Below are 25,497 nucleotides of genomic sequence, written 5' to 3'. Positions count from 1 at the left end.
AAAGACATGGTGCCGATTAATACAGTTTGCAGCGCGGGTTTAAAAAACTCATAAACACACTGGACAAGAGATACGTCATCCCCTCCCGCAATTATTTTTCTCAAGTTGCGCTGCCTTCGCTTTATTCAAAATGCCGGGAAAGCATTGAATCAGATCTGCAAAAAATTGAGTTCTATTCCACCACGACTGATTTATGGTCGAGTAGAACTATGGAACCATATATGAGCCTCAATGTTCATTACATTGATGACGAGTTTCAACTCAAAACCAGATGCTTGCAAACGTCCTATTTTCCGCAAGATCATACCGGGGATGCGATTGCTCAAGGATTGAAAGAGATGCTGGGTGCCTGGGATTTAAAGGAGGAGCAACAAGTCTGTGTCACAACAGACAACGCAGCAAATATAGTGAACGCTATTGCTATCAATAAGTGGAGCAGACGTCAGTGTTTTGGACACAGGCTGCACCTAGCAATTGGGGATTAGTAGCCTGCTATTAATATTCATTTAGCTAAAAATGTACACATAATTCCATATTTATTTCATTGCAATATCATATGTACTTGGCTAATAATATGTAGACCAGGTTTTTTTTTTATTCATTCCTGGATTATAATGCATTCAGTGATTGAACAGTTTAGCATGCAACAACTTCAGTGTTTTATATATATATAGGCTATTGTTATAGTTCACTTATCTATATTTATAACATTATATTAATACAGTATATATATATATATATATATATATATATATATATATATATATATATATATATATATATATATATATGAAATTGTGTCTGTTTAATTGTAATTAAAATGTATAGCATTAGTAAACTGTTTGTGTGTGTGTGTGTGTGTGTGTGTGTGTGTGTGTGTTTAGAACATTCTTTGAAAGATGGACGGATTGACCGTGCACTAAATGTCTGCAAAAAGGTGGTAGGGTGCTTCTCCTATAGCTGGAGATGAAGGAGGGAGTTGTCCGAGGCCCAGAAAGAGCTCAAGTTACTTCAACACAAGCTCAAGAGTGTCCGACAAGATGGGGCTCAAAACAAGCAATGATCGCCAGGGTATTGGAACAACAGAGTGCCATTTCTTTTGTTCTCTCCGCGGACAGAAAAGCCAGACACCTTGTCCCCACATGGCAGGATGTAGAGGTCCTTGAGGCGGTCAACAACTCCCTTTCTCCACTTGCTGAATTCACGGATGCTCTTTCAGGAGAGCAATATGTAAGTGTGTCATATGTGAAGCCTGTTCTTCATTTGTTCAACAATAAAATCTTGGCAGAGAAAGAGGGAGAAACAGAACTGTCAAAATGCATCAAGAAAAAGGTCCTGGACTACCTGAATAATAAGTATGATGGATCCACTGACTCAAGAATTGCTTGACATGGCTTCTGCAACTGATCCCAGATTCAAGCTCAAGTACGTCAATGAGAACAGAGTTGAAGCTGTCAAGACTCGTTTGAGAGCTGAAATGGCATCAATATCTACTACAGTCAAGGTAATTATCATAGGTTGTGTGTGCCATGTATATTTTGTTTGGGCCATTCTCAGTATTAATTTAAAATTACTAAATAGTCCTTACTATACTAGTACATGACATTATATTTTATGAATTAAACAAAATTTTTGCCTTTGTTTATTTAAAAGCCTCAACCATCGGTGACTGTTAGAGAGGAAGCAGATGACCAAAATGCTCCAACACTAAAGAAGACCAAAAAAACACTAGGCAGCTTCTTTAAAGTAGATGAGGACCAGAGGCCAGCATCGCCATCTCTCAATCTCCAAGACATGGCCATTACTGCAGAGCTACAGTCTTATTTTCTATCTGCTGCTGTTGATAGTGAGGAGGATCCTTTGGCCTGGTGGAAGGAACATGCAAAACAATTCCCAGCACTATCCAAGTTGGCACAAAAGTATTTGTGCATTCCTGCCACAAGCTCTCCCTCGGAAAGAGTATTCAGCACTGGAGGAAACATTGTGAATTGTTTGCGTGCATCCCTAAAGCCTGAAAGTGTGGACAGGCTTGTGTTCCTAGCCAAAAATCTTTAAAAGTCTAACTTGATGTCGTACATTCCTGAAACCTTTAAGTGTTTTTATGTCTTGTGTTCTAGGCCAAAACACTTCATATGGCAAACTCAGTTTTTTTCTTTCTACAGGTTATCTTGAGTTCCCTCTCGAGGCGGTAACTCAACATTACGTCAGCTAAGACGTATATGGGAACTCTTCCCTTCTCCACTTTCACTGAAATCTTATTGGCTAACGCCAGCTGGGGACAGCTGGCCAATTGACGCGAAGCATGCAAATACTGGCGGGTAAGCGTGCAGTATAAAATGCATGGGCGCGAAAATTACGTCAGAATCTCTTTCTTCACGCTAGAAGTCTTATCTAAGTCATCGTGGAAGTTGCAATAGAGGACTACTCACCCTGTTTTTCCTCTCCGCATCCGATGGCTGCTAATGCTAGATTCGGACCTTCACCAGTTCTGTGTGACCTGCTATGGGATTCTCACACGGACAACACTTGCGCCCACTGTACCGAGCTGCCAGTGCGCGCCCTCAGAGCCAGAGTGGCTCGGAGGACGGCGGGAATGAGGCCCACTGCCGCCAGCGAGCCGCTGGTGGGCCCTCCCCCGCCCGAAGACGAGTTTGACGTCGGCGTGGTGGACTATAGCTTCCGCGAACTTCGTCCTCTTCGGAGCTGGCGAGGAAAACGACTCCATGTCGCTTTGACGTTGAAAAAGGTTTGGGCCTCTCAGTGGGACCGCCCCGACCAAGAGGGCCCTGAGACCTCCAGGAGAAGCTCGTCAGGGTCTTCGGAAAGGTCGTCACGGAGCTGAGTCTCGCTTGCAACGCACATGACGAGCCTGTGATAGGTAACTAGACTCGTGGCTCCTCCAGTCGAGCTGCTACCAGATGGCATTTAGGCATGCAAGAGCTCGTGGTGAAATCGTGGGCTGCACCCCAATCGGCGCGCACCCACTCTGCTACGAAGGCCATATCACGCACGTGGACGGGACGGAAACCCTCCCCCCCCGTCTAGGAGACTGTTACCACACACCTGTGCTCGTCTCCCTCTGCTTTTGGTCCGGACCACAGTCTAGAAAGAGCGAGTGCAGCTTCTGCTCTTTGCCAGGGCAATACTCAAGGTGTTTCAGGCAAATGGCGGCACAGTAGCGCTGACGTCATCAGGATCTGCACGCGGCAACTGATCTCGCGCTGATTGCTATTAAGCGCTCTGCTCAGCTGTTTCACGGAGCTCATGGTCATCTTTACAGGCACCTATGGCTTACCCTAGCTGTCCTGAAAGACGCGGACCGTAGGCCGCTCCTAAACGTTCCAGTTGCTCCCTCCGGCCTCTTTGGTGACGTCATGGAGCTATTCTCAGAGACGCAGAAAGCGCGCCAAAGTATGAGCCATGTGATACCCCGTCGCTCACCCCAGTCTTCTTCTGCGGGATTCTTATGCACCGGGCCAGGCTCTGAAACCAGCTAAAATAACCCGCAGTGGCACCCCGCTCTGAACCGGACGCTCGTTTCTGCCGAAACCAGCAGTGGTAAGAGCCTGGAAGGTAACGTCAGGGTCAGTTGAGGACCCCGCGCCGCGAGAGAGCCAGCGCGCCCTACGAGCCGTCTCCCTGACGGTGAAAGAGTGAGTGAGCGGGAGGCCCCGCCCCCAAGCGCCATGTTCATATGCATCATGTCCCCCATTTCCTTCGGGCGACGATTGCTATGTCTGTTTGAATGCTGTTTGTGTGAGTTCCACAATAAAAGCAGGTATACAATCAGCGAAAAAGCTTTACTGCCTCTTACACTCATCTCTGTGTCACTCGCCCTGTCTCAGATCAGTGCAGAGCTACAACCCTTGATTATACTGGCCTCGCGAGAGTGCCAACACCACATAAGCACGGTGTCACCCTCAATGTTCAGATGCATCATGTCCCCCATGTTTCTTCGGGCGACGATTGCTATGTCTGTTTGAATGCTGTTTGTGTGAGTTCCACAATAAAAACAGGTATACAATCAGCGAAAGAACTTTACTGCCTCTTACACTCATCACTGTGTCACTCGCCCTGTCTCAGAACAGTGCAGAGCCACAACCCATGATTATACTGGCCTCGCGAGAGTGCCAACACCACATGAACACGGTGTCACCCTCAATGTTCGGTGTCACCCTCAATGTTCAGATGCATCATGTCCCCCATGTTTCTTCGGGCGACGATTGCTATATGTCTGTTTGAATGCTGTTTGTGTGAGTTCCACAATAAAAGCATGTTACAATCAACTAAAGAGCTTTACTTCCTCTTACACTCATCTCTGTGTCACTCGCCCTGTCTCAGAACAGTGCAGAGCCACAACCTATTATTATAATGGCCTCGCGAAGGAGCGAGAGTGCCAACACCACAAAGACGCATGCATCATGTCCCCCACATCACTATGGGTGACGATTGCTATATGTGTTTAAATGATGTTTTTGTGAGTAAAAATTGTACTAAAGAAGCATATATACAAATTCTTGTACCCAACGTTGTGTCACTCGCCCTGTCTCAAACAGCGCAGAGCCACAGTCCATGATTATAATGGCCTCATGATGGCGCAAGAATGTCACACCATTTCGCGACGCGCCCGCCCTCCCGCCAGTGCTTCCAGCCTCGCGGGGGTGGGGCCCTAATTAAAATAAGCCATCAGTGGCTGTAGAGGTAACGCGTCCGCCGTGTCATCTCATGGACGGTAAGAGGGCTATCCCGGGCGTTTCACCGTGGATACTGGGAATAATTCACGACGGATATTCTCTCCAATTCAAACGCAGACCTCCCCGCTTCAATGGCGTGGTCCCGTCACTGACTTTGCCCCAAAACCGTCCTGTTCTGCGACAGGAAGTTCTCAGTCTGCTCGAGAGAGAGCGATAGAGCGAAATTTCCCCTCAGATCGAGCGGAATGCGCATGTTGAATTATCTGGACGATTGGCTGATTTTAGCCCACTCAAGAGATGTGCTATCAGTCACGTGGAAACAATGCTTCGCCGTTTGGATACGCTGGGATTGCGTGTGAATATGCAGAAGAGCGTGTTTTTACGAGTCGGACTGTAACATATCTGGGAATATGTTTGGACTCGATGGCGATACAAGCCCATCTCTCTCTAGAGCATTTCATCGACTCTGCGCTGTTTCTGACTGGGCAGGTCGTTTGCACTGAGGGAATTTCAGAGGCTTCTGGGACTGATGGCGGCGGCTTCTTCAGTGTGCCATCTGGGTCTGCTACATTGCGGCCGCTACAGTTTTGGCTGTAACTCGAGTTCCGCCGAGGGCGTGGTCTTCGGTCCACAAGCACTTACGGTCATTCACAGTTGCGTCAGTAGCCAATAAGATTTCAGTGAAAGTGGAGAAGGGAAGAGTTCCCATATACGTCTTAGCTGACGTAATGTCTCGTTCCCGCCTCTCAGGGAACCGAAGTTACGATAGTAACCGGAGACGTTTTCTATTGTTTTAATTTTAGTTTTAGTATAATACCATGCATACTATTGCATATTTGCACTTTTTTTTTTTTTAAAGAAACCAAACCAATGTAGAAAAGCAATAAAAGTTTTTCAGGAAGAGTGTTTTCAGCTTGTTTTTTTTTTATTTTTATATACAAATATGGCATGAAGTTGCTTTAAACATGGTATAAAGCTACTTAAAACATCAATCAATGTAAATTGTAATAATCGTAATTAATAATTGCAATTACAATTTCAAAGGAATGATCGGCAATTATGATTTTTGTCATAATCGTGCAGCCCTAGTTTACAGGACTGTTAGGAGAGGTGGGGGTGTAGCTGCTCTATTTAAAGATGTCTATCAATGCAAGCAAGTGTCATTTGGTCAGTACTTGTCTTTCGAATATCTAGGGATTGTGCTGAAAGGTGCTCCACACATTCTGTTTATTATTATTTACAGAGTTTTTTTGCAATTGCAGGGGATTTTAATATTCACATAGATAATGCAGAAAACAAAACTACAAAAGAAATGATAACGGTTCTAAACACTTTTGACCTGATTCAGCATGTGCATGGACCCACACACAAAGGTGGACACACTCTGGATCTAATCATCAGTAGGGGTCTAAACATTTCATCCATTGTTACTAAGGACATAGCACTACCTGATCACTTCTGTATTTTCTTTGATGTATTGATCTCTGCTACTTCTGAATCTAGATCTGTCTCTGTCAGAAGGAGATGCATAAACGAGAACACAAGTGTACTATTTATGGAGGCTATATCTTTAACACCAAGCATTTCTGCAGACTCTGTTGATATTCTCCTTGATTCCTTCAACTCAAAAGTTAAAGAGCCACACAGATGGGAAATAAAAAATTACCTGTATTACAGTGTATGATGTAGCTGTCCATCAGTGTAAACAATGTGCAAAGTAATTAAACCAAAAAGTACACGATTTATAAAGTTATTGGCTTCTAAAGTAAGGAGTCGACTCTGAATCGCTGAAACGAGTCGTTATGGATGTAAAATCTTTTGCTCATCTCTATGTACGTCACTAGGAACACTTTGCATAATAATCTCCGCCTACCATCTTGGGAGAAACGGAACTCTGAACTGCCCCACCCCCCACGCACAGACGCTCTGGTTGGTGTGATATCATCATGTCGAGGAGACAGTGTGTTTTTAATTGTAAAGGCAAGTTTGTTTTATTTTCACTGCCAAAGAATGAAAATCAGAAGAACCAATGGCTAAAATTTATTTTTACCACAATACCAGAGCAGTACAACAAATCCCTTTTGTTCTGTTCACAACATTTCACTGATGACTGCTTTTCTAATCTCGGTGAGTACAGCGGGATTTTTGGCCATAAAAGAGGGTTCATTACCAAATTTATTTAGAACAACGAGCATCTCCGAATCATAACGCGAAGTATGATTATGAAGTTATGTGTCTGTTTTCTCCCGAGCGTCTTATCAGTATGTGTGCTGTCTGCAGCCTGTCTGCGCTGATCGTCATGTACAAACACGTCATTAAAATGAAGTGTAACTCTGTGAATACTCAACGAAGAGACATGAGAGAGATATCTATAGAAAGCTTGACATGTCTACTTTAAAACTAAACAAGTGCTGCCAAACAGATATTCTGTGATAAAGTAATACATATGAAAACAACGCTATGTCTGTTTTTCATGTCTCCCTTCGTTATATGTGACCACGCCCCCGCGCTATTCAGATTCAAACTGAAGCGCGCGGCTTGAATACACCCACACAGAAGAAAAAGCAGCGAGACTGTTCAAGTTTTTTTTATTTTACTGTTTGCTTCGAGATGAGAGGAATAAGACATAATTCACCCCAAACAGATGCTAACGCATAGTTTACCGTGGAGGTGTGTGCGAAACAACCAATCAAACCTGACTATGTCAGTTGACCAATCAGAACACAATATGCTACCGAAAGGTGGGGTTTAAGGAAACTGAATCTTTTGAACAGCTTCGCGCGAACCGTTTGGGGATCTCTGAGAATTGAGGTTATTTTAAAATTATATTTTGGCAAAATGACAATGTTTTTTAACCTTGGATGGATTTAAACCTAATGTACAGGACTTATAAACAGTGATAGGAAGCTTAGAATTTTCATCTTACTGGCTCTTTAAGAAATGTTATTGATGATATTGCACCAATAAGAGTCAGTAAGAAAACAAACAGACAGAAATCAGTTTGGAGAAGATCAACAGCAGTTCAGACTATGAAAAGACAATGCAGAAAAGCCAAGCGGATGTGGAGAAATACGAAATTTGAAATTCACTATAGCATCTGTAAAGATAGCCTTCATGCTTTTAATGTGAAACTAGCCACAGCTAGACAGAATTTCTTCTCAAACCTTATAAACAGTAACTTAAATAACACTCGTACTCTTTTTGCCACTGTTGAGAGACTGACAAACCCCCAAAGTCAGATTCCCAGTGAAATGCTCTCAGACAGCAAATGCAATGAGTTTGCTTCTTTCTTTTCTGAGAAGTTCATCAATATCAGGAAGGCGAGTAGCACATAAAGTAATGCAGAGGTCAGACAGATTCGGCCACAATATCAAAAAGATACTACAGTATGTCTATTTTTGAAACAATTGACAGCAAAATTCTGGAAGACATAGTGCAGCAACTAAAATCGTCAACCTGTTGACTTGACACACTTCCCACATCTTTTTTCAAAAGTGTGCTTGACTGCTAAAAAGCAGATCTCTTAGAAGTGGTGAATGCCTCACTTCTTTCTGGGACATTTCCAAACTCCCTAAAAACTGCAGTTGTTAAGCCCCTCCTGAAGAAGACCAATCTTGATAACACAATTTTGAGCAATTTTAGACCAATATCTAATCTTCCTTTTATAGGCAAAATTATAGAAAAGGTCATTTTTAATCAGCTAAACAAATACTTAAACTCAAATGGATACCTGGACAATTTTCAATTTGGTTTCCGACCGCATCACAGCACAGAGACAGCACTCATTAAGATAATAAATGATATTCGCTTAAATTGTGACAGTGAATTGCGTTTTACACTGTCGATCATAACATACTACTAAAGAGACTGGAAAACTGGGTCGGGGTTTCTGGGATGGTACTCAAATGGTTCAGATCATACTTAGAAGGGAGAGGCTATTATGTGAGTATAGGAGAGCATAAGTCTAAGTGGACGTCCGTGACATGCGAAGTCCCACAAGGTTCAATTCTTGCGCCGCTCTTTTTTGGCTTTATATGCTTCCACTAAGTCAAATAATGAGAAAGAACCAAATTGCCTATCACAGCTATGCTGATGATACCCAGATTTACCTAGCCTTATCTCCAAATGACTACAGCCCCATTGACTCCCTCTGCCAATGCATTGATGAAATTAATAGTTGGATGTGCCAGAACTATCTTCAGTTAAATAAGGAAAAAACTGAAGTCATTGCATTTGGACACAAAGATGAAGTGTTCAAGGTGAATGCATACCTTGACTCTAGGGGTCAAACAACTAAAAATCAAGTCAGGAATCTTGGTGTGATTCTGGAGACAGACCTTAGTTTCAGTAGTCATGTCAAATCAGTAACAAATCAGTAACTAAATCATTTAAAAATGGCTTGTTTTATTTTTGTTACTATTTTTACTTTCTTTTATGTAAAGCACTTTGAATTACCATTATGTACGAAATGTGCTATATAAATAAACTTGCCTTGCCTTGCCTTGCCAACGTCTGGGGACTGAGGAGACGAGTTTCTCAAGTTTAGGAATAGGAATGTTGTCCCATTCTTGTCTAATACAGGCTTCTAGTTGCTCAACTGTCTTATTTCTTCTTCGTCGCATCTTCCTCTTTATGATGCACCAAATGTTTTCTATGGGTGAAAGATCTGGACTGCAGGCTGGCCATTTCAGTATCCAGATCCTTCTTCTACGCAGCCATGATGTTGTAATTGATGCAGTATGTGGCCTGGCATTGTCATGTTGGAAAATGCAAGCCCTTCCCTGAAAGAGACAATGTCTGGATGGGAGCATATGTTGTTCTAGAACTTGGATATACCTCTCCAAGGTACATCAAAAACCAAGTTTTGTCTTGGATTTGGTCAGGGTGTTGACTTTGTCCTCTTCTGCCTGAAGATCATCCAGGGTCTGCTGATGTGCTTCTTGGAGAGCTTTCTTCTCTTTTGTAAGTTTGGCAATGCTCTTATCCTGAGATGCCATTTCTTCAGTCAAGTTCTTGACCTGAGGGATTTTTGTTTCAAATGAGCTTATTTTTTCCAACAATGAATATTATATATAAACATATAAAATAGATATTAAATCCAACCTTATTCTCAGTGACGTGTTTCTCCTTTTCCACTTTAGCCAAGGTCAGCTCCAGGTCATCAATGTCTTTCTTTAGCTCAGAGCACTCATCCTCAAGTTTTCTCTTCTTGGCTGTCAGTTCAGCATTGATTTCTTCTTCATCCTCCAGTCTCTCAGTTGTCTCTTTGAGCTTAGCTTCCAGCTGGATTTTGCTCTTGATCAGACCCTCACACCTTTCCTCAGCATCTGAGAGATTCTCAGCTTCCTGAGAAACCACATTGCTATTTTTAATGGACCCAAAATTCAGTTAATTCAATTAGGAAAACTCACAGAAGCCACTTGCAGCTGCAGATCATTTTTCTCTTGCAGCAGTGCCACCATCTTCTCTTCAAGCTCCTTCTTTTTGGCTTCAGCCTTGGCAAGATTTTCTTTGCATTTTGTAAAGTCCTCTTTCATGGTTGCCAGCTCCTTCTCAGTCTCAGCACTCTTCAGCAGAGGCTTAATCTTGTAGTAAACTTTCATCCATGGCCAGTGTTTGACATTCATGAATGAGCGGATGTTGTATTGGATGGTTTAAATTGAATAACTGATTATTTTATTTTTTTTCTTAAGCCACTTAGTTTTATTTAGGTCAAAACAATACTTCCTTCACTTTAAATGTCATACATATGTATATATAAAAAAAAAAAACAGGAGGGAATTTTTTGATGTTCGTTTTTGCATGATGACAAACATTGGTATTATTTAGTCTCACCCTCTGTGCCATCAGGTTCAGCCTGCTCCTCACGCTGCTTCTGCTTGAACTTCATGTTACCATGATAGGACACAGCTCCAGTGAATTTGTAGATGCCCATCTTCTCCTCATTACTGAAGCCCAGAATGTCAATAGCAGACTGGAAATTACAGAGAAGAATAAGCTCATTGATCAGTTATATTTATATAGAATATGTTCATATTCACACAGCATTGACTCACATCAGTAGCCATCAGCTCCTCTTTATCATCAATGCTTGCCACTGTGATCTGACCCTGACTGCACATGGGGAAGTCATAGGGGTTGGTGGTGATGAGCGTCACTTCTGTAAAACACACAGAGCATTTACTATTATTGTTGTTGTTTTTAAGTATTTCACAATAATTATTATCAAGCATTGATACACTGAATGCATTATGTGCATCTACCAATCAGCTCAGGCTTGTGGTTGGTCATCATCTGGTAGAAGATGTGGTAGCCTCTCTCATCTGGAAGCTGGAATGTCACTTTAGACTTCTCCAGCAGATCTGTTGAGAGAATAGGTCACAATCATCTGAAGAGTGACAAAGACAAACGTGCAGGATGGGTAAATGAAATCATGTCCACCTACATGTCTCAATGTCAGCACTAGCCAGTTTTTCTGATGTACTGAAGTGAATTCTGATGAATTTACCCTGTTAGAAACAAAATAACTTTTGAGTTCCTAGTGTGCAAAAGCCAGCTTTTAAAACAGTTCATAAAAAACTGTATAGAATTTTTGTTAAACAAAATTGTCCAACTGTACTGTATGTAAATATAAAGTGGTGAACTTACAAAACGAGAGGAGTTGTCATTTCTCACAGTCTTGGCATTACCATAAGCCTCGAGCAGAGGGTTGGCAGCAATAATCTGGTCTTCAAGAGAGCCCTGTGATGTTTGAAAGATTGTTATTAATTTTCTGTTTTATGTCTAAACACTGTTTACAGGCATTTCTCAAACTCACATATCATGTATTGTGCGAGATGACTGTAATTCACAATCTTTCAGCATAATATATTTGTTTTGTATCTCATACCTGCATTTTGCCGGGAGTCTGCTCTTTCTTCTTATCACCCTGAACTGCAACTGTGGCAAAGTACTGGATGACACGTTTGGTGTTCACAGTCTTTCCAGCACCAGATTCTCCACTGGTTTATTAAAGATGAGAAGACAGAAGATAATAAGACACACAGAAGTTACACCAGAGCAAAATAGAACTGTTCTCAAAATCTCTAATAGTAGGCTAGATACTGTAAATCCAAAGGTAATAATGTTTCAGCAATTGTTTTATTTCAGAGAAGATGTGAGGTGACATCCTCCTCCTTAGCAACTCTGATCTTATGAGAATACGTGCGTATTTTTACGTTAAATGTGGTTCTACCACACGTACATTTACTTACGTTTTCATGCACATAAAAACGTACTATTTAAACGTATTTATAGCAGTAAAACGTACATATACTTACGTGTTAGCAGCTAAAAAAAACGTAATCAAACGTAAAGTGTGAATTTATATGAATGTGGCTTTAATTATTCAAATCTGTTGTATTTAATTGTCATATCAATAAATGTTTTTATTGAAAGTAGTTTCTCATCTACTTAATAGGAAATAACATTTCTGTGCATGCTGCAAACCATAGATACTCAAAAGCACAGCATAAAATTACAAATCACATCCATTTTATATGTTTGCTGTACTCCATATCTTTAGAATCCAGATGTTTGCAAGGAACATATCCATATCAATCGATCTTCATCTTCATTCTAAGCAACAGCGTCCGTCACAGTCAAAGCCCGCGATCGTTATGATTCGCCAGTGCGCCTGCGCCACAGGAACGTTACGACATGGTTTACGGCCCTGATAACGAACTCTCATTGGTTTTCACATAATTCGTCACAGATTGCGACATGTCGTGTTTCAGTTGATAGACATTTGAAATCAGTACTGCGCCAGCAAAGAGTATAGAAGTAACTTCTATACTCTTTGGAGCCAGTGTGCCTTGACGGAGAGAAGACAGATTCATAATTTCACGGATTAATAAATTAAATTCTGCTCTGTACCCTATAAAAACTATTACTCCAGAGAGGACTGCGACTGGAACTCATTATCATTTAAACTACTTTTTATAAAAAAAAAAAATTTAATCCAATACGCATTGAAAAGCAGCTTCATGAGCAAATTTCTATGGATAACTGACTGGTCAGAGAACACGTTCCATCTGTACGTATTTGAGGTTGTTTTTACGTAAATTTCGATACGTATCGAACCTATAATTACGTCCAGATAATACGTTAATGACACTGTAAATACGTAAAGGCACATACGTATTGGACAGTTTTAATTTACGTCTAAATATGTACGTTTTGATTGTGAGATCAGGCTGACTCTATCCTATAAATTTGATCCATTAGATATTTGATAGACCAGAATTTTTTTTCAAATTAAATATGTAAATGATTTCGTGGAATGTAAAAAAATCCACCTCCTTAGTGTCATTCACAATAACAGTGACTTTGGCACCGTCTTTGCTCTTGATGGTTCCCTTGACGTACAGTTTTTTATCATCAACCACATAGCAGGCAGTCTTGGCATCAAATGGTTTGTTCTGAGCCTCGATTCTCTCCTTCTCAGGCTTACGAAGGAAAACGGCAGCCTTGGCTCATGGTGGCGGCTCACTGCAATGAAGAGACGATCTTATTTATTTATTTACAGGAAAACACATTACTATACACATTTTATTATAGTTTTTGGGGATGTGGTGGGTGGGGGGTAGAAGGTAAGATAAAACACACAATCCATATTGTCATTAATATCCATATACCATTTAATGGCAATGTCGAAATATGTATGCAAATTTAACTGCACTACTACTTGACAAACAAATAATAAATGATCCATGAATTAGAAATGAAAAATGGTTGTTGTTGTTGTTGTTATTATTACCAACATAAATTTTGTTTATCTCTTTTCCTTCCCACTAGTGACGTTTTTCCAGCACCCCTGTGATAGATTTAAAATTCATGTTTCCAGTTTGATCTCCACTTCATTAGCAAAGTAATCGTACCATACATTTATGTGATATCTCTTTTCATATCTCACATTAAGTAATAATAAAAAAGAAACTTGAATGTAAATCTGTTGAGAGGGGGTTCAGCGAAAAATCGGCAGCTGTCAGCAGGAAGTGGCTGTCACTGGCAGCAGGAAGTGGTTGCCAATAAAACCGGATGGCAGCTATCGCTAATACCCGGAAATTGGAGGAGGCTGCCGGCGGAAACAAGACAAATAAATAATTAAATACACTTATGATTATGTTTAATACTTTTTTAAATAAGTATAAAGGTCAGTATTGTATATTATTTGGTTTAAAATATTGATCAAATATAAACAAAGAAATAAGATCACTTTGCTAAACGTTCATTTCCAGCTGAATGTTTATGCATGCATGTATCATTGTTTGTGTGAAATAAAACAATTTATATTTATATACGAGAGTGGCACTTACTGGGTGCATGTTGTATATTTATTATAGGCTATATACACAAATGACTGAAAAGAGAGAAGTCTCAGAGACCTTTATTTAAAATCATAATTTGCGGTTATATTTGTAGTATTTCAAGAAACAACTATATATATATAGTATAAAGTAGCTGTTAAAATTTGTAACTGGGTTAGTAAGTTGTCAAAGTCAGTGCTTTACAATGTAAACCGTATAAAATATATCCAGTAAGCAAGCAGACTAAAATATCAATCAGAATCACTAACAACAATCCGGAGGTATTTTCAAGACTCTTAGATCAGAACTGATGAGGTATACAGAGTTACTTCTCCAGCATCTTGCACCAATCACTGTAAAACCCAGGGTGGATGCGCATCTCTCCTCATTTTCCTCTTGCAACATGGTCAAGTCAAGCATCGTTTGTTTATATAGTGCTTTTAATAATACAGATCAAAGCAAAGCAACTTTACAGTATTAAATAGGAAAATAGTGTCAGTCAATAATGCAGAAGGACATTAGTAAACTCAGTTTGTAGTCAGTTTATCATTCAATTCAGTGATGTCATCCTTCAGCTCGGTTCAGTTTAAATAGTATCTGTGGAATCATTTGCAATCATGTCAATGATATCACTGTAAATGAAGTGACCACAACGAAGCAAGCCAGAGGCGACAAGGAACCAAAACTCCACCGGTGACAAAATGGAGAAAAAACAAGGTCTTTACAGGGGATCTGTATCTGGGGCTCTAGTTGTCCTGGTCTCCGCTGTCTTTCAGGGCTGTAGAGGTCCTTTCTAGGTGCGATCCACCATCTGGTCTGAATACGTACTCGATCCGGGTGACTGCAGTGACCTTCGAATAAGAAAGAAACAGATTAATATAATTGAAGATGTTAATATCTATACGATGTTTGATAGGGAGCCAGTAAAGGGTTTACAGAACTGGGCTAATCCGGTCATACTTCCTGATTCTAGGAAGAACTCTAGCTGCTGCATTTTATTATTCATAAGAAAATGGTGACTTTAATACCTAAATTGCTTTATTAACAGTAGACATGCATGCACAGCCATATTAATGATTATTCCCATTGAATCTTGTCATCATGTACAAAGCAGTGATTACATTTTCATGCATAATTTGCACACCTGGTAAGCAGTTGTTGTAAACCTTGTCCCAGTGTCTGCAGGGTGTACATTTTGTTGAATTCCTGACATGGCTTAGACTCGTTCTCCATTTTGTTCCACCTGTATATTGAGATGAGGAGCATGAAAACAGCATTATTACAAAGATAAACATTCAGACATGGCAACTGAGAAATGTAATGTTATGGCACCTTTTTAAACCTCTAATCAAATATGTAGAAGAAGATACTCCGTCAAGCCAGCTGGATTGTGCCCCCTTTCGAAAGGAGTCTGTATACAGTACAACAGACTTCTGAATTTGGAACAAACCAAAGACGGACTTAGTAATGTAGCATCACCCCTCCTCCAGGATCACGTAAAGAAGAATTTCCAACAGGACAGCATCTGGCAACTATTGGGTATTACAAAAAAAAAAAAAAAAAAAAGGTGTCAGTGCCATGGTTTTGTCTCAAGATGCACATCAGTAATGTTTTTTTTTTTTCTAAATGCATGTTTACAAAAGCTACTTCAATGTTCTAAATTTAACTACAGCCTAATCCTGGCTTAATCCAAGCCCTGTCTGTGAAACTAGACCTAAAAGTTATAAGGAATTATGAACCGGTCCATTATATTTTGTATAGAGAATTAAAAAAAAAAAAAAAAAAAAAAATTCACATGCTTACAACTTCAGCTGGTACATAGAACAGTTCTGCACATGCATAGTATTAGAGAAAACACACCTCAATAGTGCAAAAAAAGAACTCTTAAGTTAATGTATATCACACAATCTCCTGAAAGACTTAACATGCAAAAATATATGGTTAGTGTTGCAAATTTATCTTCTATCATTCCAGTCAAACAACATTCTTTTATATTATTCAATAGACTGTTAACACGCTAACAAACGTTAATATTTAATGGTACGTCAAACGTAATTTGAGGTTAATGGTAGGCCCCTAACAAGGTACACAAACAACGTTGCTACCACTAATTAGATTTCAATGAACAATTAAACCAAAGTAGGCACCAAGTCTAACAAGTCGTTCACCAAGATAACAATTAAAATCAAACTTACAACGCAAAAAACATTAATTACTCCGATGACCAATTTCTGAACTTACCGTTTGATCAATCGCAACCATTACTGAAGCGTTTGGGTGCAGTTATATCTGATTGGTTGCGCCCACGTTGGTCGATACTGATTGGCTCCCACCGAATGGCAGGTCCCGCCTACCATCCGGCTGCCAGTTACTGCCTTCCGGCTGTCAGTTACTGCCTTCCGGCTGTCAATGGCAGCCACTTCCTGCTGCCAGCTGCCGATTTTTTATCTGAACCCCTGCTGAATCTGTTTCTGTTTTAGTCATCTGTTTTAGTCATCTGTTTCTCCATTTTCATCTAATCATAATCTATTGTAAGTGTATTTGCACCAACCAATGACGATCAGTAATGCATGAAGAAATTAGAGTTCTCATTGTCATTTATAAAACTCTCCGTAGATTTCATTCATTTGTATGCACAAAATCAGCTTTATAAAACCAGACGTTCTACGCCAGAACCTGCACAAAAAAAAACCTCTTTATAATTTTCAGCCAGGGGAAGACTGTGCATACGTGCATCTCCACCTCAACTCCTCCCTGAAATCACCATATGGAGCTTACAACGCTTAGTTTTGCTATGCATAACCTCATCTGCATATCATTTCCATGCAAATTCCCATGCAGGTGACACCAAGTTTAACACCGAGACATTAAGGAAATATGAGATATAGACTATAATGCCATTTGTGCAAGTATCCTTGTTATGTTTTATAATAAATATATGAATACATCCATAAAAACAGATATATTTTAGTTGATCACATTCCTTTGCACATGCCAAATAGCATTCCAATTGTTTTACACAATTCAAATAAAATTAAAATTTTGCAGTTTTGCTGATAAGATGAACATACTTTAGCTATTTTAGTGGATAGGCCTATATTTATTGCAGTGTATTGTCTGATACGATTCCATTTACTTTTTACTTTACAAGGCTTTAAGACAAGCTAGCATAAATTTGTCTTTCAAACTTTTCAACCTAGTTATTAGTTTTTCTTTGTTTTGTTTTTTTCAACTGCTTACATTTTTAAAACTTTGCCTCTTTTTTTCAAAACGTCACACAAATCCAAGAACAAAATGCCTTACATCTCTTGCTAAATGATGCACTGCATTCAAAATATCAAAAATATCTCAAAGGCAAACAATTGCAAACACAATCTGCCAGAATATTAATTAGAAGAATTGTGTGTTATGTTCCGGAAAAAGTGTTTTATGAAATTGAAAACTGAGTCAAAGGCCGAGAATTAGTGTATGGTTTTGCAGATTTGGTGTGTGCTTCTGCTGTTTGAATGTCAGCTTTCAAAAATTGTGTGACAAGTAAAGATTTTGTTTGTAAGCGGCATACATAACAGTATACAGTCTATTACAGCATTCATAAATTAAATTACATAAACAGATGTAAAAATTCAGCAATTAACTTGACATGCACCACAATACAGAGCAGTAAAATATTTATATATATAAAAAAAAATATATATATTTTTTTTTTTTTAAATTGTAAACTTAGCATCCTGCACATCTGGCCAAATTTCATTATACAGTAGCAGTTTATTGGTCTCCTGACACAAGACTAGCTATATTGCTAGGCAGTCATTTCTCAGTTCTGCAAAAATGCATAAAAAATGGTTACAAATAAAATTTGACTGCAACAGGCTTGAAGGTGTACAAACTGCTACAGTTTACTGTACACATAGAATAGTGAAATTTCCATTATCTAATTTACAGGAACTGTACTGTAATTATGCTGTATGTGTAGGCCTAAGTATAAAACCCCAGATGACTGGCCCAACTCTCTCCTCTCTCCGTTTTTAGGATGCAGAGATTCTGATTAGTGATTATCGGCATCTTCTTATTGATTTCTTGTTGTTGTTGTTACGGCTTATATCCATGATGAAAGTGGAGCAAACGGTCGGAGATTCGGATCACCAAACAATTATGAATCTCAGAAATATCCAGACAGGGTTAGATTTCTGAGAGGACTTCTGAGTTAGGCTACTTGAAAAGCAGTAATTATCTGATTCACGAACAAAAGTAAAAACAATTCGTTACTGAACTGGGCAGCACTTTGTAGTTTTGATTAAAAAAGATCCGGTTCATAAGAATAATTTGACAGTTCTACACTTCGTGCGCGTGCACAGTTTATTAAAAGACGTGTTTTTGCCATGAAACTAGCAGATGTAACTCTGCTTACATTTATATTTTATTCTGTGATAATTTTGTGGTAGCAGGTAGCCGTAGATTCACCCCTGGTGGTTGTACAGTAATTTTCATTGCACAGCATATTCAAACCAGACAATGGAGCGTTCGACCACCGAATCCAGCTTTCTTTATGAATCCAGCAGTGTCCGCCATAATATCGATATAAAGTGCGCATCATGGATTATTGCTCTTGCTAAAGTTTTTCTCAAAACAGATCTGTAATTTAGTTGAAATATTAATTATTGTGCACTAGCACCCCTCGCTGCCATTAAAACATCACAGGAAGATTCTCTTTATTGATAATAAAATTATGTAATTATTTTGTTTGTAAAATTAGGCTGTGTAATTTCAGTGTTTATCTCCTTTAATGCGAGTGGAATATTTGATGTAAAATTATATTTCAACATGAAAACGGAGTTTAAAATCGTTGGTCGATGCATGGTCTAGAATGTCCGTATATATATTTTTTATAAATCACGATATGTGCGTGGAAAATTGCGTACGGATATTTCTATGCCCATTTTGTGCGTATGCAACTTTTATAAATGAGACCCCTGAACAGTCGCCAGGGCTTGCATGTACCGCCTTATATTGGATTTGTTCTGCCAGCCAAGCAGAAGTTAAACATAGGATAACTCATGTATAATATGGCATGAATGTGTGTCAAAGGAATTGGTCAGGTGAAGCACTCGGTGCTGACAATCATTCTGAAGATGGAAAAGACGAACTACTGCAAATGTCATTTTCTTCCGGAACATAAATACTGTAGGCCTACTTGTGTTTCATTGTTTGTCTGTTAAGTTTAGATATATATGAAAGTTTAGATTTATATATATGTTACTTTGCAATTGATTAGTTTTGTTGACATTCAACACTACCTAAAAAGATGCATGGAATGTCAACAGATGTACTATGATACACCAGTGAGACTGAAAACAGGACGGGCTTAATCACACAAAGATTAGTTCTTATTAATGTTAAATGTCAAGGAGATGTAGAACTGCTTGGCTTTGTCATCACTATGCCTATATGCCATCTTTACTGGATATTGTGTGTTTTTTTCTGACTAAGTATTTGTGATGAGAAAAGGTTTTGGAAATATATTGCCTTAATATTTATTATTTTGTAATGTCTTAATGTTAATATGTTGTTGATAGTGTTATTTATATTGTAGTGTCAAATGTTGGTCTACTATTTATTTATTTTAACTTACAGAAAATGTTGGAGAACTAACATTCAAATGACAGAAATATAACCACAGGTGTAGTTCATCACATTAATGTTCCGCTAACATTTGACAAACATAATGTACAAATAAGCATATCTAATAGCAGATGTACACTGTTAAAAAATTACTGTAAATTTTACAGTAAAATACTGGCAGCAGGGTTGCCAGCCAGGTACTGTAAATTTTACAGTAGTCGTACTGTAATTTAATTTACAGATTTTTCCTGTATTCTCAATTACAGTAAAATTCTGTAAATTAAATTACAGTAAGACTACTGTAAAATTTACAGTAACTGGCTGGCAACCCTGCTGCCAGTATTTTACTGTAAAATTTACAGTAATTTTTTTATATTTTGTATACTGCATTTTTACAAAAAAATATATTATATACTGCATTTTTAATACATTGTATATGGCATTTAACAATTATTTAAATAGCAAATGCACACTTTCAAGTAGTTTACTGTGCAAAGCAATTCTTTGAAAAAAAGCATATGTGTATTTGCTATTTAAAGTATGTAAAATGATAGCATACAATATATTTTCCCTATTGCTGACTTAACTTTAACTGCATAAAGTGTTATATAATGCATAACTTAATTCACCAAAAAAATATAAAAAAATAACATTTTTAAAATCTAAAAAAAAACAGGTCAAAATGTTATATATCACTTTCAAATTTACATAAAAAAATGACATAAAAAGTATATTATTTTGAACTCATTTTTATTTATTTTAAAATTATTTCATTTTTTTTTAAATGGATATGAAATTTTGGCATGATTTCTTTTTTATTACTTGGAACATATTGGCCATCATGGACCTTGACACAAAGAAATATTCAAACTGCGTTATAACCGAAACATGACCAACATGGTCATATTAAAACAGTTCACCCAAAAGTGAAAATTCTGTCATTTCTCACCCTCATGTCATTCCACACCCTTAAAACCTTTGTTCATCTTCACAACACACATTAAGATATTTTTTATAAAACCTGATGGCCCAGTGATGCCTACATTGCTAGCAAGATCATTTCCCTTTCCAATGCCCAGAAAGGTACTAAAAACATATTTAAAACAGTTTATGTGACTACAGTGGTTCAACCTTAGTGTAATGAAGCAATGAAAATACTTTTTGTGTGCCAAAAAACTAAATAATGACTATTCAACAGTATCTCGTGATGGATGACACTGCTTCATGAAGCTTCAAAGCTTTATTAATATTTCAGTTCAAATCAGAGCATATCAAACTGCCAAAGTCACATGATTTCAGTAAATGAGGCTTCGTTACGTCATAAGTGTTTTGAAATTTCAATGGTTCGTGTGACTTTTGCAGTTTGATACACGTTCTGAGCAAATGATTTGAAACAAAAGATTCGTAAAGCTTCTAAGCTTCATGAAGCAGTGTTTTGAGATCGCCCATCACTAGATATAGTTGAATAAAATCGTTGTTTTGGGAGATGGGGGTGGGGGGGGGGTGTTGGCAAAAAAAGTATTCTCGTCGCTTTATAATATTTAGGTTGAACAACTGTAGTCACATGAATTGTTTTAAATGTTTTAGAGGCTTTCTGGGCATTGAAAAAAAGAAATGATCTTGCTAGAAATGCACGCTTCACTGAGCCACATCTTATTATGTGTTGTGAGGATGAACGAAGATCTTACGGGTGTGAAACGACATAAGTAATTATTGACTTAATTTTCATTTTTGGGTGAACTAATCCTTTAAAAACCACAAAGACATTTTCAGATAGCTATCATCATTAAGGAATAGACCAATATTGCCAAACAAGTCATACAAAAAAAAGTGATGCATGACTGACCGGAAGGAGCCGCGCACTTGCAGAAGTCATACAAACTTTCCATCAAACAGATAAAAATCAACCAAATAACAATTATGCTCCAGATGAAGTTCCATCCCAGGATTCAAAGTGTGACTAGAAATATTGAAAAGAGTAAAGAGGACAATACATTAGATATATTACAAAACATAATAATACTTTCAGAAACAAATAGGGGGAGGACAGATACAGTCAGAGACAGATACAGGGATGAGAGGTACAGTCAGAGAGAGACAGAGGGATGAGAGGTACAGTCAAAGGCAGATAGAGAACAATAAAAGGAAGACGCAATCTTGGTGTGTGTGTATCCTTACATTTCAGAAATTCCATTGGAATTTGCACAGAAGAGTGGCAACATGTGGGTTGACTGCCACACATTTTCTTCTGTATCACTTGTCCTGTTTTTATTTCGATGGCACTTTTCCCTTGGCTTTGGATCCTCTCTCTGGATTTATGCCCACAAAGCACCTAAAGGGTCATGAAACAGACAATATGTAATTAAGAGCGGTTTTAGGACCTCCAAGAAAGTTGGAGATGTCCACTAATAATAAAAAAAAAACATTTAACTCAATAGCTTGCTGGTGTTAAATAGGGAGACAAATATATTCTCTTCTCGAGTTAAGACACATTGTTTTAAAGGCATCAACAGAAATAACACTGATAACATAACATTATTAAAAGGAATGTTCTGATATAACTTATCTATAAAATGCTGGTTCTGAAGTTGTTAGAATTCAACCATTACCTTTGAATGAACTCCAAGGTACACATTGCTTCCTCCTGATACTCAAGATTAAACTAGTAATAAGCAGCAAACAGAGTGGCAAGGCCGGACAGGAAACTGGGCTGAGTGCCCTCACACACCACCTCGCCTTCAATACTCAGCATCCAGTGCCCACTTGTCAAAGTGTCTCCTAAAACAATCAATATCACAATAGTAATTAATACCTATACCATTTTTTTTTTTTTTTTGTATTTCAGATTTTTACATTTACATTACATACTATATTTAGTAGGGGTGGGATAAAAATGTGATTCTTAAATGTATCGCAATGCATAAGCAGACGATTCTGAACTGATTCACAAATGTCAAAAATAAATTTTCTAAACGTTAATTAATGTAATGTTGACGGAAAGTAAAAGGCGGATCTCTGAAACGCGGAAGTGCATGCCCAGACAGTCTGTGACATGCACATATTTCTTTTACTGTCTATGGTGTGTATCCACTGGCGCAGAGCAAGCGTTTTGAGACCTATAACGTTACTTGAGCGTTTTCAGTCCATTTAATGGAAGTTGAGCTTCCATAGTTGCATATGGTTTGTGGTGGATCGATTATGCAGCAAAATGCCTCCTAATGTGAAACAGACTGCAAGCACTTTGTTTTTTTCTTCCTGAACCTTCTGGTTGTTCGTTCATTTGAAATGACTCGAAAAAAGATTCGTTCATTTTGCTGAACGAGACTCAAAAGTCCGATTCGGTAAAATGATCCGAACTTCCCATCACTACAACTGATGATAAGATTCAAGGCATAGACGCAATAAAACAACTCGTTTGTTTATTGGTCAGTGTCGCGCATGATCAGTTCATTTGTTCAAGTGTCACCGCACTGATAAGGAGCATTTGTGCACCCTGTGCCAAAATACACACAAGATTTGCCGGCCGACATAAATATAGACACATATATATAAATAGCATATTTAATAATTTCAAGGAAAACGTATTTGGTCGCCCTAAGGTAATAAATTAGGCTAACTATACAAAGCAGACTTTATATCAAACAGATTTGTTAAAGTTTTCACATTAACGTTACCTGAAGTTAGCAAATGCTCAAAAAAAATCTACATCTCACTGGTTACGTTAACCTCTTAGAAAAGCACCACTGAGAATTTATATGACACACACATCCTCCGTGAGCGACCCTGACTGACCGGGAGGCTTTAGAAACGCGTTTTATTTCGGCGCCCGTGTTAACAAATGACTGCATGTGCAAAGTTGTTTTACATCATAAAATAATCACGACGAAGTGTGCTGATAAACACGAAGTTACCGTGAATATAAACTATAAGCACTGAAACATGTCATTCATAACGAAGGATTCCAGAGATTTTCTGTCCATGGCTGCTATAGCGCCGGGGGATGTGTGAAATCCTACCGCGACCGCGCTACTGAAACCCCTCGCAATTCTGCCTCGCGCCCCGCGGACGGATGATGCTTGAATCTGGGGTTACCAATATAATCCGCGAATGTAGATGCATTCATATACTATAAACTACCAAACAAGAAATATAAAAAACTGAGGTCACTTACCACAGTTGTGAATCACTCCTCTTGTCTTTAACGTTAATCTCCTCGACCGTTGACGATGCGGCTCCGAAGATTTGAAATTTACAGCAAAATTCTGTAAATTTGAGTCAGACCTACACGTGACCCCAGAATGCATTGCAGTTTACAGCAATATGCTGTATTATTAAAAAACAGTCCTCGGCTGTAAAATAATGCTGTAATTTTTACAGCAATTCATTACAGTGTATTGTTTAATCATTGTAAACCACTTTGTGAAATGTTTTGTTTAAAATATGCACAAAATATTTTTTATATAGGCCTACCACTTTTATTTGTTATATAATGGAAAATACATAGAATTTGACTTAAGTACTGACTTTTTTGAATGGCCTCATTCACTAAGGAACTGACATCAACACTAGCATAACATTTGCCTGATTTTTTTATAGCAGGGCAAATGAATGTAGCGCTGAGCCCTGCACATTCTCAGCATGCATAGCTTTTAGTAATTTAGGGCTGTAGGAAGTGAGTAAGAGACACAGAAACTTAGTTAACCAAATTAAAAGGTAACTTTACTTTGCAAATGCTATAAAGGAAACTGTATTATTTATTTCCATTGAAGAATATCATGGAAAATCCCCATACAATATTTTTTTAAACTGACAGAAACAATCTTTGGCAAGAACAACATTAATTCAGGGTCATTTATATGCTACAGTCCAGGGAGTAATATTCTACAGATAACGTTAAGAGTCAATGTCATGCCAACTATTGAGAAGCATTTTTTTAATCTTCTGAACAAATGTAAGATGAATACTATAAATGAAACTTCACGCACACACACCTAAAACACCAACTTGATTGCCCTATATGCAAATAACAGATATGTTCACATATTTTCATTGTGCATGTAACACTGAATTGTGAACGTTGACAAACAAATCTTTTTTTATGCCATAAATCTTCATTCACTCATTACACTTGCTCATTCCGCGGACGGTGGAGAGTGGCCCCTGCAGAGCTCCCTGGCATTATCACTATTTCAACACCCTCTTTCCTCCTGAATATCTTAACACTTGTCATGTAATTGGAGACTCCCTGGGCCATATTTCTGGCATGTCCACCATGTGTGCACTCAGTAAGTTAAATGATGGTGCCAAGTGCCGGTTCTACATGCCCTGGTGTTATATGGTGTATATCTACAATTCCATCACTTAATTTAATCTCCCATGTACTAACCGCAATCATCATACGAATTTTAATAGGCTCAACCTCTGTTAAATACAACTGATGATGCATTAAGTCATAACTGACTCATTAAATAATGAAATATTCACTGTCAGGTTACTAATTACTTCACTTTAACACACCGTAATTTGATTGTGTAAAATACCTCAGCAAGGAATGACAGATATAAAGCTGTTTTTGGCCCTAATCAAGTATATATATATATATATATATATATATATATATATATATATATATATATATATATATATATATATATATATGCTTGATTATCCTTCAGCAAAACAGATCTTTGAGTAAAAAAAAAATACATCATCTGGTCAACTTATAACTAAATCAAGGTAACAGGTAAAAATACTGAGCATTTGTCAACACATTGCTGTTTTTACCAAGCCTAGTGTAACTGAGACATGTCATTTGATGACTGCTCCCGAGTAATGTG

At 38.3% G+C, this 25,497-nt stretch overlaps 2 protein-coding genes and 2 long non-coding RNA genes across 4 annotated transcripts; all 4 read right to left on the bottom strand.

Annotated features, from left to right (window-relative positions):
• Positions 1 to 5,660: 5,660 nt before the first annotated feature.
• Positions 5,661 to 10,321, bottom strand: LOC128006987 (myosin-6). The gene is made up of 3 exons (XM_052592778.1): positions 10,106 to 10,321; positions 9,798 to 10,040; positions 5,661 to 9,712 (listed from the first exon to the last, which is right to left on the bottom strand). Exons 1-3 carry the CDS (start codon positions 10,319 to 10,321, stop codon positions 9,545 to 9,547), a joined length of 627 nt encoding a protein of 208 aa, XP_052448738.1. The 3' UTR covers positions 5,661 to 9,544.
• Positions 10,322 to 10,497: 176 nt separating this feature from the next.
• On the bottom strand, positions 10,498 to 12,030 carry LOC128014976 (myosin-13-like; the record flags this gene model as incomplete). Its single annotated transcript, XM_052598752.1, has 7 exons — positions 10,498 to 10,668; positions 10,751 to 10,854; positions 10,958 to 11,056; positions 11,140 to 11,203; positions 11,343 to 11,435; positions 11,584 to 11,695; positions 12,014 to 12,030. Coding segments are annotated over 7 exons (642 nt in total), but the record flags the coding sequence as incomplete, so codon positions are not given.
• A 2,119-nt stretch (positions 12,031 to 14,149) lies between these two features.
• LOC128007046 (uncharacterized) lies at positions 14,150 to 16,506 on the bottom strand. Its single transcript, XR_008179158.1, has 4 exons — positions 16,283 to 16,506; positions 15,374 to 15,573; positions 15,186 to 15,284; positions 14,150 to 14,892 (listed from the first exon to the last, which is right to left on the bottom strand). It is a non-coding gene; the product is annotated as an uncharacterized LOC128007046 (long non-coding RNA).
• A 4,654-nt stretch (positions 16,507 to 21,160) lies between these two features.
• LOC128007035 (uncharacterized) lies at positions 21,161 to 23,448 on the bottom strand. The gene is made up of 4 exons (XR_008179156.1): positions 22,529 to 23,448; positions 22,270 to 22,438; positions 21,839 to 21,992; positions 21,161 to 21,620 (listed from the first exon to the last, which is right to left on the bottom strand). It is a non-coding gene; the product is annotated as an uncharacterized LOC128007035 (long non-coding RNA).
• Between the last annotated feature and the right edge of the window lie 2,049 nt (positions 23,449 to 25,497).

Source organism: Carassius gibelio, chromosome A5 (assembly GCF_023724105.1).
Source record: "Carassius gibelio isolate Cgi1373 ecotype wild population from Czech Republic chromosome A5, carGib1.2-hapl.c, whole genome shotgun sequence".
Taxonomy (NCBI): Eukaryota; Metazoa; Chordata; class Actinopteri; order Cypriniformes; family Cyprinidae; genus Carassius; species Carassius gibelio.
This window is presented reverse-complemented; position numbering and strand designations above follow the sequence as displayed.